Below are 15484 nucleotides of genomic sequence, written 5' to 3'. Positions count from 1 at the left end.
TTAAAATAGGAAAAGCTATTAACAATAAATGATGTTGAATGCCTTAGATCTTATTACAATATATTTTGATGTATATCTATTTCCTAGTAGCAAGTACTGCCAAAAAATTACATGGATCTTCTTGTTCAAAAGAAATGAAGTCTTACAAGCATAAAATAAAAAGAGTTATGTGATGGAGAAAATTTTAAAAGTCATACAGTTTTTCTGGACCTAAGTAATCAACAGACTTTGAACATTTAAGTGTCGTGAAGATCTTTTTGTGTGAATCATTTTACAAGAAATCAAGTAAGATTCAAGAAACATTTAACACCTGTCATGTTTTGATTTATTGATACAGTATGGTGTTAGTTTCTAACTGACAAAACAGTACCAAATATTCATGGGAAAATGCACAAAACCACATTCACAAAACAAAGGATGAAACCTTTGTGGTGTAAACCAGCATTTATCCATAATTTAAGGAGAAAATATCGTCTAGTATAACTGTGTACATAGAAAGAAGGAATGAAATCTGATAAACGGCATTTATACAAATCTATGTGTATACACAGTTAAAGAGCCACCTGGGGAATATATGAATCTTCCAACAGAAAAACCCACACATGGAGAACTCAGTACCAAAGAAGCCTATTTTTGGCTGCTTCTAAAAATAATAGTCATTACATAAAATTATAGGGGTTTTTTTTTTAGTCTGTAGTTTTAGGATTAGTAATTCATTTATTTGGGGGGATATGTACTAAGCAAAGGAAGAAGTAAGGTTTTCTATTAAATTTTCCTTTATGAAAACAAAAACTTATATGTGGCATATACATGTTAGTAATTTCAAACCATTGTAGTGCATATCCACACTGGACAGATCAATTAGATTCATTGTGAATCTCCTGTGAACTCCATCCTACATGCCCATGGAATTCTGTTAGAACTAGGATTGCAAAGATATAACTGAATATAAAGGAGAATAAAAAAAATTAAACTATAATATAACTTGGTCTCTCTTTAGGCATATAATTCAGGATGGATTTTTTAAATATTCAGGCATATAAATACCGAAGTTACAAGACCAATGAGGTTCAGATAGTAACGAGTTATTTGATATTTTGACCTCTCTTTAGTCAGTGGCCTAGAGTCTTTATTTAGGGTACTATGTAGACTCTTTGAAAACAAAGGTAATTTCCTTACTATAGTACTGACTATTTCACAAACTTTTCCTGAATTACCACAACTATATAACCATTTTATAGCCACTATATAAAAACAGCTCAGGGAATTAAAGGGCTGAAAGCCCACCCTAAACTGCTTAGACCTGGCTTTTTCAGCTACATTAGTATCACAAGGCGTGTGTTTAAATTTTTCTGTTTCATTCTCTTCTTTAGATTCCCCAAAACTTTCACAGAATGGTCCCTTCAGTTTGCACAAAAGCCTGTCTAGCCTAGTCTGGTCTAGAATACTCCAATCCACTTTTAAACTAAATTTATGCACCTAGAACAACAGTAACAGGGAAATCTCACTTTACTGCAGGACTGAATGGACTCTTGAAAACTTTGAAGTTACGTATCTGAAAGCTGGCTCATATTTGAACAACAGCAGCAAATGACATCTCAGTCTCAAAACCTAACTTGATTTTTTGGGGTTTCTTTTTGTTGGTCAGCAGATAAAATGTCAAGCCACATGGGTGAAATCACAACTGAAATAAATTTGAGATATGGGAAATACTATGATATCAAACTGTGAATGATGTAATTCATAAATTTAAAGGAGATGTCAATATGATCACAGAAGGATAAAGAGCAGTGAAATTTCTGTAACAAAACTCAAGATGATTCACTGGAGTTAGAAAATTGTAAAAAGTAGCAGTATATAATAGAGATTGAAAGTTTCGTGGGTTGAACAACAAGAATGGTATTTTCATTAATCTTCCCTGCATTCCAAAGTTAAATATATGGACTGTCATCTATTCTTTGTCTCTTAACCTCGTCTATAAATTCAGAAGACACATGAACATTTACTTCAATAATTTTCAATCTTTCACATATTTGGAGCCAACCACATGAAATTTCTCTCAGGCTTACTGTAGCAGTCCATACCTGCATAAGTGTAAAGAAATGGTTCATTGCAACCCCCCTACGATCTGGTAACCACTCTTCATTCATGATACCAATACGTTCCTGCTCTGCTTCTTCCCTTCTGCTGTCACAGATATCCCAGAGAAGATCTCTTAGGTCCTAAAGCACAAAAATCAAACATGGTAATTAATGATAAAAAAAAAACTTTTTTTTTTCCCCCTCCTGTGCATAGGGCAACTTCCTATCTGGGGCTTTTCCTTTACTGTTAAAAATATCAACACCTGGTCAGGTCACATGCCTACAGCAGGCTAACAGAAAGTTTCTTTACAACTGTGACAGAGAGAAGAACACCAAGATATGAGTTCAGTGTGCAGGCTGCCTTTCTTTCCTCAGGCAGAGACGATCTACCTAAGCTAGATGAATATGAGAGTATGAATAGCTAAGATCCCAACTGCACCAACAACTTCCCACTTGAATAGTTTGCTAATTAATACACTAAGAATAGTACTCCCAGGGGATGGGCAATATGAAAAATACTAAGAAAATTGTGTCAGATTTCAAGTGTTTTTTGAAGTTGAGTAGCTTCCACACCACTTTTTTCTAATGTTCTTTTAATTAACGGCTCTTCAGCTAGTGACTATGTCAAATAACACTGTGTGGCTCACTGACAGCACTGAGGACCTACTAAGCACAAAATATTATGCAACCTGTTTTTTCGCTATTGCCATCTCTGCATGGAAATAGTATGTCAGGCCACTCTGTGTGAGAGGCCATGGGAGGTGAAGAGTGCTGTTAAATACCGGGACAAGGTAGGACAAGATGAGATGTCTCTGGCTCCAGGCAGTTCTACCCTACCCGACCTGTTCTGGGACACAACAAAAGAAGAGGAGCTTAGGCTTCTGGTGAAGTGATTCTATAAACCAGGTCTTGGTTGCAACCTATCATGTCAGATTCTGTTTATCTCCCCCTGTCTGAAGACTTCAGAGGAATCCACATGTCCTCTGTTGGACAAAAGATACAGGGAAGTCCCTGGCCTACCTAACATCTAACAAAGATAGCTAGAAGGTAGCCAAGGTGCAGGCAATCAGATATTCATGGCTGTTTACATTGTAGAATGTGCATATAAGAATATGCTGCTGGATGAAGAATATATAAGCATATGATTTATCTATTAGCAGTGGTGAGTTGACCTTGGCTAGCTGCCAGCTGTCCATCAAACAGCTCTATCACTCCTCCTCACAGGGAGGGAGAAAATATGATGGAAAAGATAATGTATTCATGTATCAAAACAATGATGAGGAATTGCTCACCTATCATCATCATATGCAAAACAGACTTGATTTGGGGCAATTAATTTAATTTAATGCCAATTAAAAACACAGCAGAATAATGAGAAATAAAACAAAACTAAAAACACCATTCCCAGGCTTAACTTCACTCCTGACTTTCTACCTCCTAAATGGCACAGAAAAAGGGGAATGGGTAATTATGGTGAGGTCATTATACATTTTTATCTGCCACTCCTTTCCCTCACACTCTTTCCCTGCCCCAGAGTGAGGTTCCTCCCATGGAATACAGTCCTCCATGGATTTTTCCGAGGCAAGTACTTCCCACAGGTTTCAGTTCTTCAACAACAACTCCAATGTGGGTCCTTTCGGTGTGCACAGTCCTTTAGGACTGTGTGCATGTATATGCCCAGTGTGCATACTCCACAGCCAGGAACCTGCTCTGGTTGGGCTCTCCACAGGCTGCTGCTCCTTCACAGTATGTCCACCTGACACAGCCTGGGTGGACTGCATGGACTGCAGGATGGAGATCTTCCCTGTGGTACTCCATGGGCTTCAGTGGAACAAACTGTACCACCGTGGCCTTCTCTACAGGCCACAGGGCAATCTCTGCTCTGGTGCCTGGAGCACCTCCTCTTCCTCCTTCTTCAGTGTCCTTGGTGACCACAGAGCTGTTTCTCACATTTTCTCACTCCTGTTGCACAGCTGCCATACCTTCTTACAGAAGCCACCTCTGCAGACGCTTTGCCACAAAAAAACTTCCACATAAACGCAATACTCCACAAAAAAACCCCACTAATGTTTTGTACAAACTGATGTACAGCTCTGTCCAGTATTTTTCTTAAACATGTAAAAAGAAGGATTATACTCTGTCCTCATATTATTTAAGTCAAAGTTTTGATTTACTGTAAGCAATGAAGAAAACTGCAGAGGGGTAAAGTGAGTTATATTCCTCGGGCAGAAGCTAAAAGCATGAGTATCTTCTTTTTCTCTCATTGCTCTTCTTTTCACATTGAAGCAGTTTCTCTCTCCTTCTTTTCTTGTAATAACGTGGTGAAAAAAAAGTAAAAATGGATGCATTTGCTCAGTCCTCTTCCATTTGGAACAAGAGAAGTAGTCATAGCAAGCAACTGATTATATTTGATTATAGCAATATAGTGAGAGGGAATTTGGAGAAATTGCCAGACAACAGAAAGAGATGTGCTGCTAATGTGTATCCATAGTAATTCTGTGTTTGGATATTTAGGATATGTGCTGGTTTTGGCTGGGGAAGAGTTAATTTTCTTCAGAGTGGTGAGTATGGGTTATGGTTTGGACTTGTGCTGGAAACAGTGCTGGCAACACTGGGATGATTTTGTTACTGCTAAGCAGCACTTGCACAGAGCCAAGTGCTGCTCCTCACCCCACCCACCAGTGAGGGGGCTGTGGGTACCAGGAAGCTGGGAAGGGACACAGATAGGAGAGCTGACCCCAGATGACTAAAGGGACATTCCATACTATTTGGCTCAATGTATAAAGCAGAGGGAGAAGAAGGAAGCAGAGGGGACACTGGGAGTGGTTGTGTTTGTCTACCCAAGTCACCATCATGTGTTATGGAACCTGGCTTCCCTGGGGGTGCCCAAACACCTGCCTGCCCATGGAGAGTAGTGGATGAATTCCTGTTCTGCTTTGCTTCTGTGTACAGCTCTTGCCTTGCCTGTTGAATTGTCTTTACCTCAGCCCACGAGCTTGCTCATTTCTACAATTATCTCTCCGATCCCACTGGTGGAGTCAGTGGCTGTGTGACGCTTAAGACCACAACATCAGGACAAAGTCTTGGCTGCCCTCGGGGCTTTGGACCTTTAAAGAATTTTACATACATGACAAAATGGGGTGGGTTTTTACATTTCCCAGTTGATATCAGAGAAATTTCAGGTATTACAGCTGACACTTTCCAGTGTTTTAGAAAGGGTCCAACTGAGATAATAGTGTTGAGGAGTCTGTGAGTTTGAGAAAAAACATTATGAAAATTGTCACTCTTCATTTTCTTTTTTTAACAGCAAGGAAGGATGGCTGACAGAATTTATACATTCAGGGAGATACAATGAGCATTGCTTTAAAAGCACAGAGGAAGATCATCTTCGCAATCACCCACAGGTTTGGGATTCACAAGGGGTGAACGGGTTATTTAAAAAATAATTTTGAAAATCATACATTAACTCCAAAGTGCTTAGGCTCATCACAGTATCTGAGTTTCACTGCATCATATGGGAGTATACCCTCCTCTTCACATAATTGGAACTGGATAATGTCAAAGATGGATTTCTGTTATGAGCAAAAGGCCAAATATTTTAATTTTATCTTTCTAAAATATAGGACAGAATGATTCCAGTCTTTATATAATCCTATTCAGTAGAAATTAGAAATATGGATGATGATTTTTCAATTCTCTACCCCATTCTCTTGGAATATTCCCGTAGAAAAGGAGGTCCAATGCTTTTTCCATCTCAGATGAATTAATCCATTATCCCTCAAATGTTCCCTTCAACTAAAAAGTTGTCAGTATTCCTTTTCTCCCTTTTGGGGTGCATTCCTGATACCACTCAACTAAAAACCACGTCTGTTCTGAAATGGAATCTGATTTACTCAAACATAGCTCTACTTTTGGCTTAAGCTAAATCTGGCTCTGAACATGTTAGGACATTTAGTGTTACAGATTTTTGTGAAACAGAACTCTCAGGACATGAACTAGAGAAGATCTACCTGAATCAAAACATCAAAACAAAAGAAATTCTATCTACTTTGTAAGCATCAGTTTTAGAAAGCATATATTATCATATTTAATTCACAAGAAAATAAAACACTGCCAAGATTTTAAATATCCAACTTGTAAAATCTCTGAAAACCACAAAACGTAAAGAAAAAGACATCAGAGAAATATTTATTTTACAGTGTACCACAATACCACAGTGTAACCTAAAAACCAAAGCAAGATCTAAGAAAATTATGGCCAAACAACAGAGGAATAATTTTAAAGGACACATTATGCACAAGAGGAAAATGGCATGGTTTAAGAAAAATTATAAAGAGGAAGAAAGAAGTAAATAATATTATCATTCATGTTATATCAAGCTCATATAAAAGGAAATAATAGCCAAGGCTATATTGTAATATCTGTCATTTACTTACAGTAACCCTTTGGTGTCGCTCAGCTTTTGTTTCCTCATCATCTTGCAGGTCATCAGCAATTGAATTAAAATCTGTTTGCCACTGAGATACAAACTCCTGCATAAGATGTGGACGCTTCAAATAATCTTGAAATTTTCTTCTGTAAATTACAGTAAAAATAACTTTTGGGTTGCAGAATGCCCCATGAAAAATACAAAACACTAATATTAATGTAATAAGATACTATTTCTACTTACCTAATATCTGCTGTGTAATGAATTATAGTGTACTGTTCATCCCTTAGACATCTAAGTATAATTTTGATCGTATTCATATACGTATTTTCTACGATTTCCCAGTAAGGAACTAAAAAATCAATTATCTCCTGTGAATTTTTTAAAAACATCAAAATTAATTTATTTATTTATTGGTAATTCATTTATCTGTAGCATTAGAAAATACACAAAAATATTATTTCATGAAATAATTTGATTGATTTTTTTATTCACTATGTATTTCTTTTGGTTTACAGCTGATTACAGACACTGTATGAACATATACTTTTATCCTGTGAATTTCTTTGGGAAAAAGTGGTAGGTCTCTAAAGAAATGGGGAATTCCAGCAGAATAGTCCAATATCTGTTGTTCTTGGATATGCTCATAAAATAAGTGATGATACTGAATGAGCATTGAAGTAAGAAAATTTAATCATTTATAATTGTTTGAGCTCATAAAAATCCATGCTGACTGCCTAGTGCTGCAAAAGTGATGTTTGACTGACTGGCTGCCATGAAATGTAAATAAAGGTCATGGCCAAGAGGAAACCCAGCATATGTGAGCTGACTGTAGTTAACAGGAAAACTGTTAAACATTTGGAAAGAAATTACAGAACAAGTTTCAAATCACCATTTTTCACCCTTGACAAATCTGCATCTCAAAAACTGCACACAGTCCCAGCCTCTCATCCCAAAAAAATTTACAGAAGAACTAGAACATATTATAACTGGATTGGAGAACAAAAGCAACATGAAGAAAAATGAACATTTAAGAGATGCTTGTCACATTCTAAATGCCCTCAGAGGTTGATTATAGAATTATTATTCATTGTATCTCTCAATATGTGAATTAGGGTCACCATGATTTAGGGTAGCTAAATGATCCAAGCAAGATCATGGTTTAAGGCAAAGAAACAAAAATTTTCAGAATTAACATAATTATACAAGCTATGTCACAGAGAACAAAAAGTAAATGGCTTCAAAAAAGCTACTATACCAACTAAAAAACACAATCATTGAAGAAAAGTCCATTGAGAGTTACTAAACACAAGATGCAGAAACACAGCCATTTCAGAAAACCCCTAAATTTCAGATCTCTAGAATCTGAGAAGATGTCCTCGGGGAGAAAATATTAGGAAAAAAATACTAGCAGAAAGATCAGTGCACATTCTGCCCATTCTTACCCTTTGTATAAGACCCACAACTTACTCTTGTCAGAGAAGGAAAAGTCATCTAATAAGTTTGTGTTAGTATTCCCTAACAGTAAAAAGAATTATTATGTTGGCAGCAGTGTTCTTCATCAAAATTGCAAAAAATTTAAAAAAAACCTCTAAATGTGAATGTGTGATTCCTTATTTTATGTATTTTAGTAGCAACTGTTATTGTATATTTTTCACAAAGTAGTATCACACCTTTTATTGAAAAATACTGAAAAAAACAGCATGCAATGATGCAAAAGGTTTAGGGAGGACACACATAAAATACTAAGAAAAATATATACTTTGATATTTCAGATATTCAGTCAGGAATTAGTGTACCTGGGGAAGTGGTTCGTCTACATAAATCCATTCATCTGATCCTGGTTCAATCAGTGGTGGTGTCTCAGGAGAAGGAGCTGGTTGATCTATAACTGGTAAAACTTCTTCATCTGTGACTGGTAAAACTTCTTCATCTGTAACTGGTAAAATGTTTTCTTCTTTTGGTGCTATTTCTTCAGCAGACCCTTGATACGAATATACAATTAGTACTTCCAAATATAATTTAAGTATCAATAAACAGAATTAGACACCTCTGCTACTCTCACAGGTTCAAAATAACGGCACAGATTCACTGTTTCATTGCTTAGGTGTTATTCATCAAAAATATCCTTATGAAATCAGCAATGCTCAAGGAAGATTGGATCAGTTAACACCTCAACAAACTTGACATCCATAAATCCAAGGGCCCTGACAGGAAGCATCCCCAAGTGCTGAGGGAGCTGGCAGACATAATAACCAGGGACCTCATGATGCTCCTCCCTCTTGAAAGCACATGGAGATCAGGAGAGGTTCCTGAGTACTTGTAGAAAGCAAATGTCACCCTGGTCTTCTAAAGTGGCAAGAGGACACAGGGAACTACCAGTCAGTCAGCTTCACTTCAATCCCTGGAAAGGTGATGAAGCATATCATTCTGGAGACCATCTCTACCCACATGGAAAACATGAAGCTGATCAGGAGTAGTCAGCATGGATTCACTAAGGAGAAAACATGCTTGACTAACCCGATTCTCTTTTCTGCTTATATGAACCTAATAGTGAAGGACAGCTTGGAAGTTGTCAACATAAATATGAAATTAAACTTTATTAATTGACCCCAGGTATTATTTCTCCTTAGGGAGTAAACAGCCCTTAAACACTTCCGTATAACAATTGTAACTAGAAAACCTTCATTTTCAACAATAGGAATTTTGCTATTGACTCTAGCAGGGCCATTAATTATATACCAAGCACATAAAAAATCCCATGAACTAGAAACCTTGCAAAGGAGTAGCGGGATAAACTTTTACAAGTGCTTTTCAAGTTTTGTTTTTTTTCTTTTTCTTTTGGTCGTAGAAGACACATGAAGATTTTCTCATAATAGTTATGAAAAAAACTAAATAGTTATTTAGAGGTTCCTGTTGCTGGTTTACTTGATGCATTTGTCCCCCTGGATGCTCCACCTTTTTTTTTTTTTTTTTTTTTTTAATTTTTCTTTCTTTCTGGATAATAAGGAGGAAAAGTAAAATAAAGATGTACCAAAAATAGATGTCAAAACCACTTCTACTTATCCATAGTTTTATGCTGCTGCAGATAAATGACTATATGTTCATAATGGCAAGTTAGACTTTCTTACGCAATTATGTGATCCCATAGATGAAAATGCTGGCTTTAATTTTTAAACAAGGAAGAAAGGACTGAATTTAATTATTTAATTTTTATGTGAAATTGGTCCATATACTCCAAAAAGGTGAAAGCACAATAGAAAAGTTCAGGGTTCTGGTGTAGTTATCACTAACTGGCACATCCTCAGATTTTTTCAGGGGCAGCAAAAATGTAGGTTGCCATATCATTTTATAAAGTAATTATTAGTATTAATTATAAAAAACAAAGTCTTTTGTTACTGAATTCTAGAAAGTAAGAATATGAAAACTTACTTCTATTCTGATTTTTCACAATTTCTTCTATTATAATTTCCTTCACTGTTTCACACACAATACTTTCTTCTGTCTCTGCATTTACTTTCACTAGAGTGTTTTGATGGACTGAAAACCATTTCTCTAATTTTGGCCATGTCTTTAGGAAGCCTGAAATTCTTCAAAAATCATATTAATGTATGAAAATAAATCATAACTAATGGAAATTCAAACATTTTCTAAAATTTATAAATAACAGAAAAAGCAGATCTAAAACAACTCCACCCACATCAACCCCTTCATTTAAAATATAAGAAAAATTTTGAAATTCTATTGTTAATTAATAATGTATTTCTTACTCTTTCATGCCACAAGCTATATTTACTTTATAATATCACTGTTAAACCGATAGTAATACATAATATAATAGTCTGAAACAGTTAAAAGTTTCAAATATTCAGAAGAAATAATTGTTCTTGATTTTGCTTTTTGTGTAAAGTCAAACACGTAGTAATTCCATTAAAATTAGAAAACTAAGTGGTTTTATTAAATGTCGAAGGGGAGAATAATATTTTACAAAATCTCTGACTGAAATAAGTGTATTTCATTCAAGGGCAGGCAGGCACATGTGTGACAGACCACAGATATAAGCACACACAAACATACACACACACATATATATGGAATAAATAGACATAGTTCATGTAACATATACCTGAAACTAAATTCTCCTTGGAACAATACCCTTGAAAGTCAAAACACAGGAATTCTTATTTTCCAGGAGGATCTATATTGTGCAGAAAATGAAAATACCCTATAGGCCCCACATTACAGAAAGGTCTAATTCTTAACATTAAGCATTGTCCTGGATCACATATGAGATTCAGATCAGTTACACTTGAATGCAAATGTTAGTCTTAACATTTGGCTAAAGCAATTTTTTTGTACTTCATATAACTTACCTATGTAGCACCTGTTCCCTGGCCAAGTCAATCTTCTCTTCTAGGATTTCAGCATCTGAATTTTGATTGCTGCTCTGTTCAGCCTGTGATGCCTTTCTTTTATCTACTGTGTGGAAAACGACATATATATGCATATATTTAAAAAGACAATTATTCAGACAGTTATTCATCCCAACTAAGGTAATCATTATATGAACAAATTCAGTGTTCCTTGATCTTACACTTCCTCACTTAAAAGTTGGGTATCAGACTTCCTAAAAGAAAGGAAAAGTCAGACATCATCACAGAAATAAAAAATTAAGCTGTAAAGGACCTAAGACACTGTCCTGCTTCATCCTCTGTTTAAGTGCATAGCCAATTATAGCACTAACATCTCCTAATGGATGCTTGCTAGCCATGAAAATCTCCAGCTGAAGAGATGGAGCATTCCTGTGGGCAACTATTTCAGGTTTATCTACTGTATCAGTTAGAAGGTATTTTCCCAATTTTATCTGAATTATCTGCTTTTCACAATGAGCAGACATTCCACTTAATGAAAAGACAAGGTATTCTCTCTTTCTGAGTATTTTTGAATTTTAAAAAGCCTTTAATTCATTTGAAATATGCCATTTTGAAATAATTCTGATTTTTTAATTGTTTGTTTGACTCGACCATCACATTTACATCTTATGAAAAGAATTCTAATTGAATTTCTGAGATAATATTAAATATAACCACCTGTTCCAAGTGTTTTGGCAGCAGAAGGTCTTAAAATTAGTAAGATTCAAGTGTCCATACATTTGTCTTCACCAGATTTTTGGCAAAAGCTCTAAAAATTTTGTCCAATTCTCACTCCTACCTATACATGAAAGTTAAATGTAAATGGTTCTTTAATTCAAGCTGTTTGCCACCTATGCACTGCAATGAAAACAAAGAAGAATCTCCTCATAATTTGGATAATACAAACATACTCATTAAAAAAAACCCCTTCTGTTTCTCCAAGGTCTTAAAATGTGTGGTCTGGAAGTAAGACAGCTCTCAAAAAGCCTTTGATGCCTTTGCCTTCGTTGGCCAGAATCGACTTCGATTTCTGATCATTCACTGACTAACTGAAGACAAGACAAAGGCAGTAATCAATAGAGAATTTATCCTGGCTCTCTCAGGGAATGAGTATTGGCACATCCCTCTGTTTAGAACTTCTTTTTTCCCGCTCTACATGTGCCTCCTGAAGAAAAATACTATTTACAGACACTCATTTGTAATGCAGTATATTCTGCATCTGCTATAACTTGTCTTTTTTCCAGCTGCTGCTTTATGTGATATCTAACACCACCCACTGTGCTATCTCAGCTTCAGTGAGAGTTCAAAAACAAAAGAGACTACAAATACAAAAAAGCATATACACGTGCACTTGCACACTACTGATCTGCCCTTGACTGAAACAAACAGAAGTATCTGAAACAATCTGGAAGTATTCAAGGCACAATTAATGAAAGTGACATGGTGAGATATACAGGAATTGTCCAGTAATGCTATTTTGCATTAATAACTACAACTTACAGACATCTGCTTGTCATTTTACTTTGTTAATAGCAGTTGGAAACTTACGCTTCACGTTAGCTGCACGTTTCAGTACCAGACTGTCTGAAATATCCAATAAAATAGAAACATCAAATGCAGGTGATGTAGGAGGAGGCTCGTTAAGGGCTCTGGGATCTATAGCAAGGGACAGCTTTTCAGAAATTGGATCTTTTGCTTCTACATCAATCCCTGTATAGGATTTTTCAAATAGCTTTGCCTGGTTAATTGTCATTGGAAACCCTTCCACAATCCACCCCTTCTCTGGTGGTATTTGGCTAAAAGGAAATGAAGAACCAGAATTACACAGTGAAATTATAGCATAATAATAAAACTGAAAGAACAGCTTGCTCTAGCCATCATTCATTCTGGCTTCAGTATATTAAATTTCCTGATGAATACAGAATATGACAGATATTATTAAACTGTAAAGTGATGGATTTTAAATCAGAAAAAAATAACATCAAGTCTAATTAAAGTGAAAAAGAATCAGAAACAAAACCATTTTTGTTGTCTTGATAAATAAAGTTTTCAAAACCACTCTATAGAGACTGCTCAGAGTTTTAATTTCAGTTTTCTCAAATAAATTTTTTGCTAAAGAAATAAATGGGAAAATCTATTTTATAACTTGCAGTATACTAATGGGAGTAATACAACTTAAATGATATTCATGTAGGAACTTAAGAGCTAACTGAGCTTCAGGGTAGTTGAGACAATTTTTTGTTAAATAAGAGTAGATAAAACCAAGTATCTATACAATTTCATACGTAATGGCTTCCAATAGGATGTCAATTAGTAATTCATCAGGAACACTTTTTCCGTTCTTCAGCCATTTCTGTGATGCAGCACCAAGTTGGGCACGTACAGATAACTGTGGAAGAGTGCAACGTATGCTCAGAATGTCCATAACAGTCATTGAAAAGAGTATGACTCCACATTTTATATCACATACTATTCATTTATTTATATTAGGGGTGGTGGCTGTTATATATCAATATTCAATATTTGAGGGGGGGTCTATTAAGGAAAATTGTTTTAATTGTAAAAAATGCCTAGTTTAATTGAAATCTCCTGCTGATTTCCAGGACTGCACTCATTAAAATGCTGAAAAAAACAAGCTAGAGAAACCAAGGATATGAAGGCAAAAAAATTAAAAATTAAGTGTTCTGGTTCTCAGCTTATTCTGATTTCCACTACTACTGATGATTTCATACAGCAGCACATAAATTCATTAGTTCTAGATTCTTTTATATCCTAGCTTTGGAAGTAATTTTAAATGAGCAGTAAGCTAAAAAAATCAGTGCAGAATTAAGCATTTCTAACATAAAGAAAAGAAACCTTGTCATGGGATGAATTATCTGCTTGGCAGCAGCAAGCAGAAAGACATTTTTGCTAACTCAGAAATGTCATAGAAAATACCACATCTTATGTAAATGTGAGATTTCACAAGAAAATACTGAATTTTAACAAGATGTACAACTCTAAACAACATACAGATTTTCACAATAAACTCTTTTCGCATTTCAGAAAATACAGAAAATTCTTGCATTGTCAGGAATTCCGAATGATGAAAAGGTGTCACCATTTAATTAATTTAATAATTTTAACTAATGCCTTTTTATAAAGCAGAAACTAAAATTGGACTACTAACCTTGGATAGGCCATCCTGACTGCTATCCAATTCAAATTCTTCCTGGGATGGATCCTTTTCAACAGGACAATTCTCTAAAATAGGTTCTAAAATAAAGTTTGATGATGCTATTACTATAAAATTCATTATTATAGATAAAGAATAAAAGTACATGGCTTGCTATCGTTCTTTGAACAAACCAATACAGAAAGTACATAAAATTGTTAGAATCATAGGAACATTGAGTAATTCAGGTTGGAAGCAACTTCTGGATGTCACCTAGCTCTAATACAACATTCTGCTCAAAGTGCCATCAGTTATAAGAACAGACCGGGTTTCTCAGCAGTTTACTGCATGTAATGTGGAAATCTACAAAGATGGAGACTACACTACCTCTCCAGGAAATTTGTTTCAGTGCTTGCTACCCTCATGGGGAAAAGGCCTAGTCTTATGTCTAGGCAGATGGGCAACAAGAAGGGCTTTTACAGGTATCTCCACAAAAGGAAGGCTGGGGAAAATGTGGGCCTACTGGAACATGCAAAAGACTGAGGAATCCCAAGGGCTTGAGACATACAGGAAAATCTGCAGCAAGAAATATTTACCTGTGGTGGTTTCTTTTTGGAGCTCCTCTAGAAGATTTGGTGGCAAATCTGGGAAGTTCTCCTGGGCCTTGTTTCAAATATGACAGGAAATGGATTAGAATGAAAATTACATCTTAGAGAAAAAGCAAGGCTGTAAATTCTAGATGACTTTTCCTGTCTTACCTGTCAAAACATAAATTTGAAATAGAGTAAAAAAATTGAAACATGCTTTTTTCCTTACACATTCCATTTCCATCTACCTGTTAGAGCCAAGACCAAAACTAGGGAATATGCTTACCTCATTTTGTTCTCCAGAACTCTCTGATTCCTGTGAAATCATGCCGCCTTCACTCATTTCATTTTTAAGAAAAGCTTCAATGGCCTTCTGAACCAGAATACCAACAGATAGTACCTGAATATTGCAAACTAAAACACAAAAATATTAGATAGCAACAATTTGAGCTGAGTATATATACAGAGAAACTATTACAAGAAGTAAAATTAATTATTTAATTTGGGCTTCTAATATAAGTTGTTGTCACTCTTTCTTCTCTGTAACTACTTCACAGTATGTATCAATAATCACATAGCTATCTTGTTAGTCTCCTCTAAAATAAGTATCTCCAAAGAAGATTACCAAAAGCATTTTCCAATTCTTAATGAAGAAGTATTAACATTATGATACAATATTAATAATACTTTCAAGTTCCAGTGTTTCTAAGTTTACTTTGGAATATAACGAAGGAATGACCTGCAACCAACACCAGCAAAATACATATGTATCTGAGGTTCTAGAATTATCAATGAAAGTATTTGCCCAAGCAATTTTCGTT

General features: G+C 35.4%; 1 protein-coding gene across 1 annotated transcript in view; it reads right to left on the bottom strand.

The window, feature by feature from the left end:
* Positions 1-15484, bottom strand: part of SPEF2 (sperm flagellar 2) — an 87372-nt gene that overhangs the window by 46057 nt on the left and 25831 nt on the right. Inside the window, exons 11-21 of the mRNA XM_066182342.1 lie at positions 14950-15077; positions 14673-14739; positions 14092-14177; positions 13208-13311; positions 12471-12718; positions 10884-10989; positions 9943-10100; positions 8310-8494; positions 6754-6881; positions 6518-6656; positions 2085-2222 (exon numbers count right to left, since the gene is read on the bottom strand). Of these exons, the coding sequence (XP_066038439.1) occupies positions 2085-2222; positions 6518-6656; positions 6754-6881; positions 8310-8494; positions 9943-10100; positions 10884-10989; positions 12471-12718; positions 13208-13311; positions 14092-14177; positions 14673-14739; positions 14950-15077 (1487 nt within the window). The remainder of the gene's footprint in view (positions 1-2084; positions 2223-6517; positions 6657-6753; positions 6882-8309; positions 8495-9942; positions 10101-10883; positions 10990-12470; positions 12719-13207; positions 13312-14091; positions 14178-14672; positions 14740-14949; positions 15078-15484) is intronic.

Source organism: Chamaea fasciata, unplaced genomic scaffold (assembly GCF_029207755.1).
Source record: "Chamaea fasciata isolate MVZ Bird 193981 ecotype frontalis unplaced genomic scaffold, bChaFas1.0.hap1 SCAF_4, whole genome shotgun sequence".
Taxonomy (NCBI): Eukaryota; Metazoa; Chordata; class Aves; order Passeriformes; family Sylviidae; genus Chamaea; species Chamaea fasciata.
Note: the sequence above shows the minus strand (reverse complement) of the source record. Positions and strands in the feature narration are given on the sequence as shown.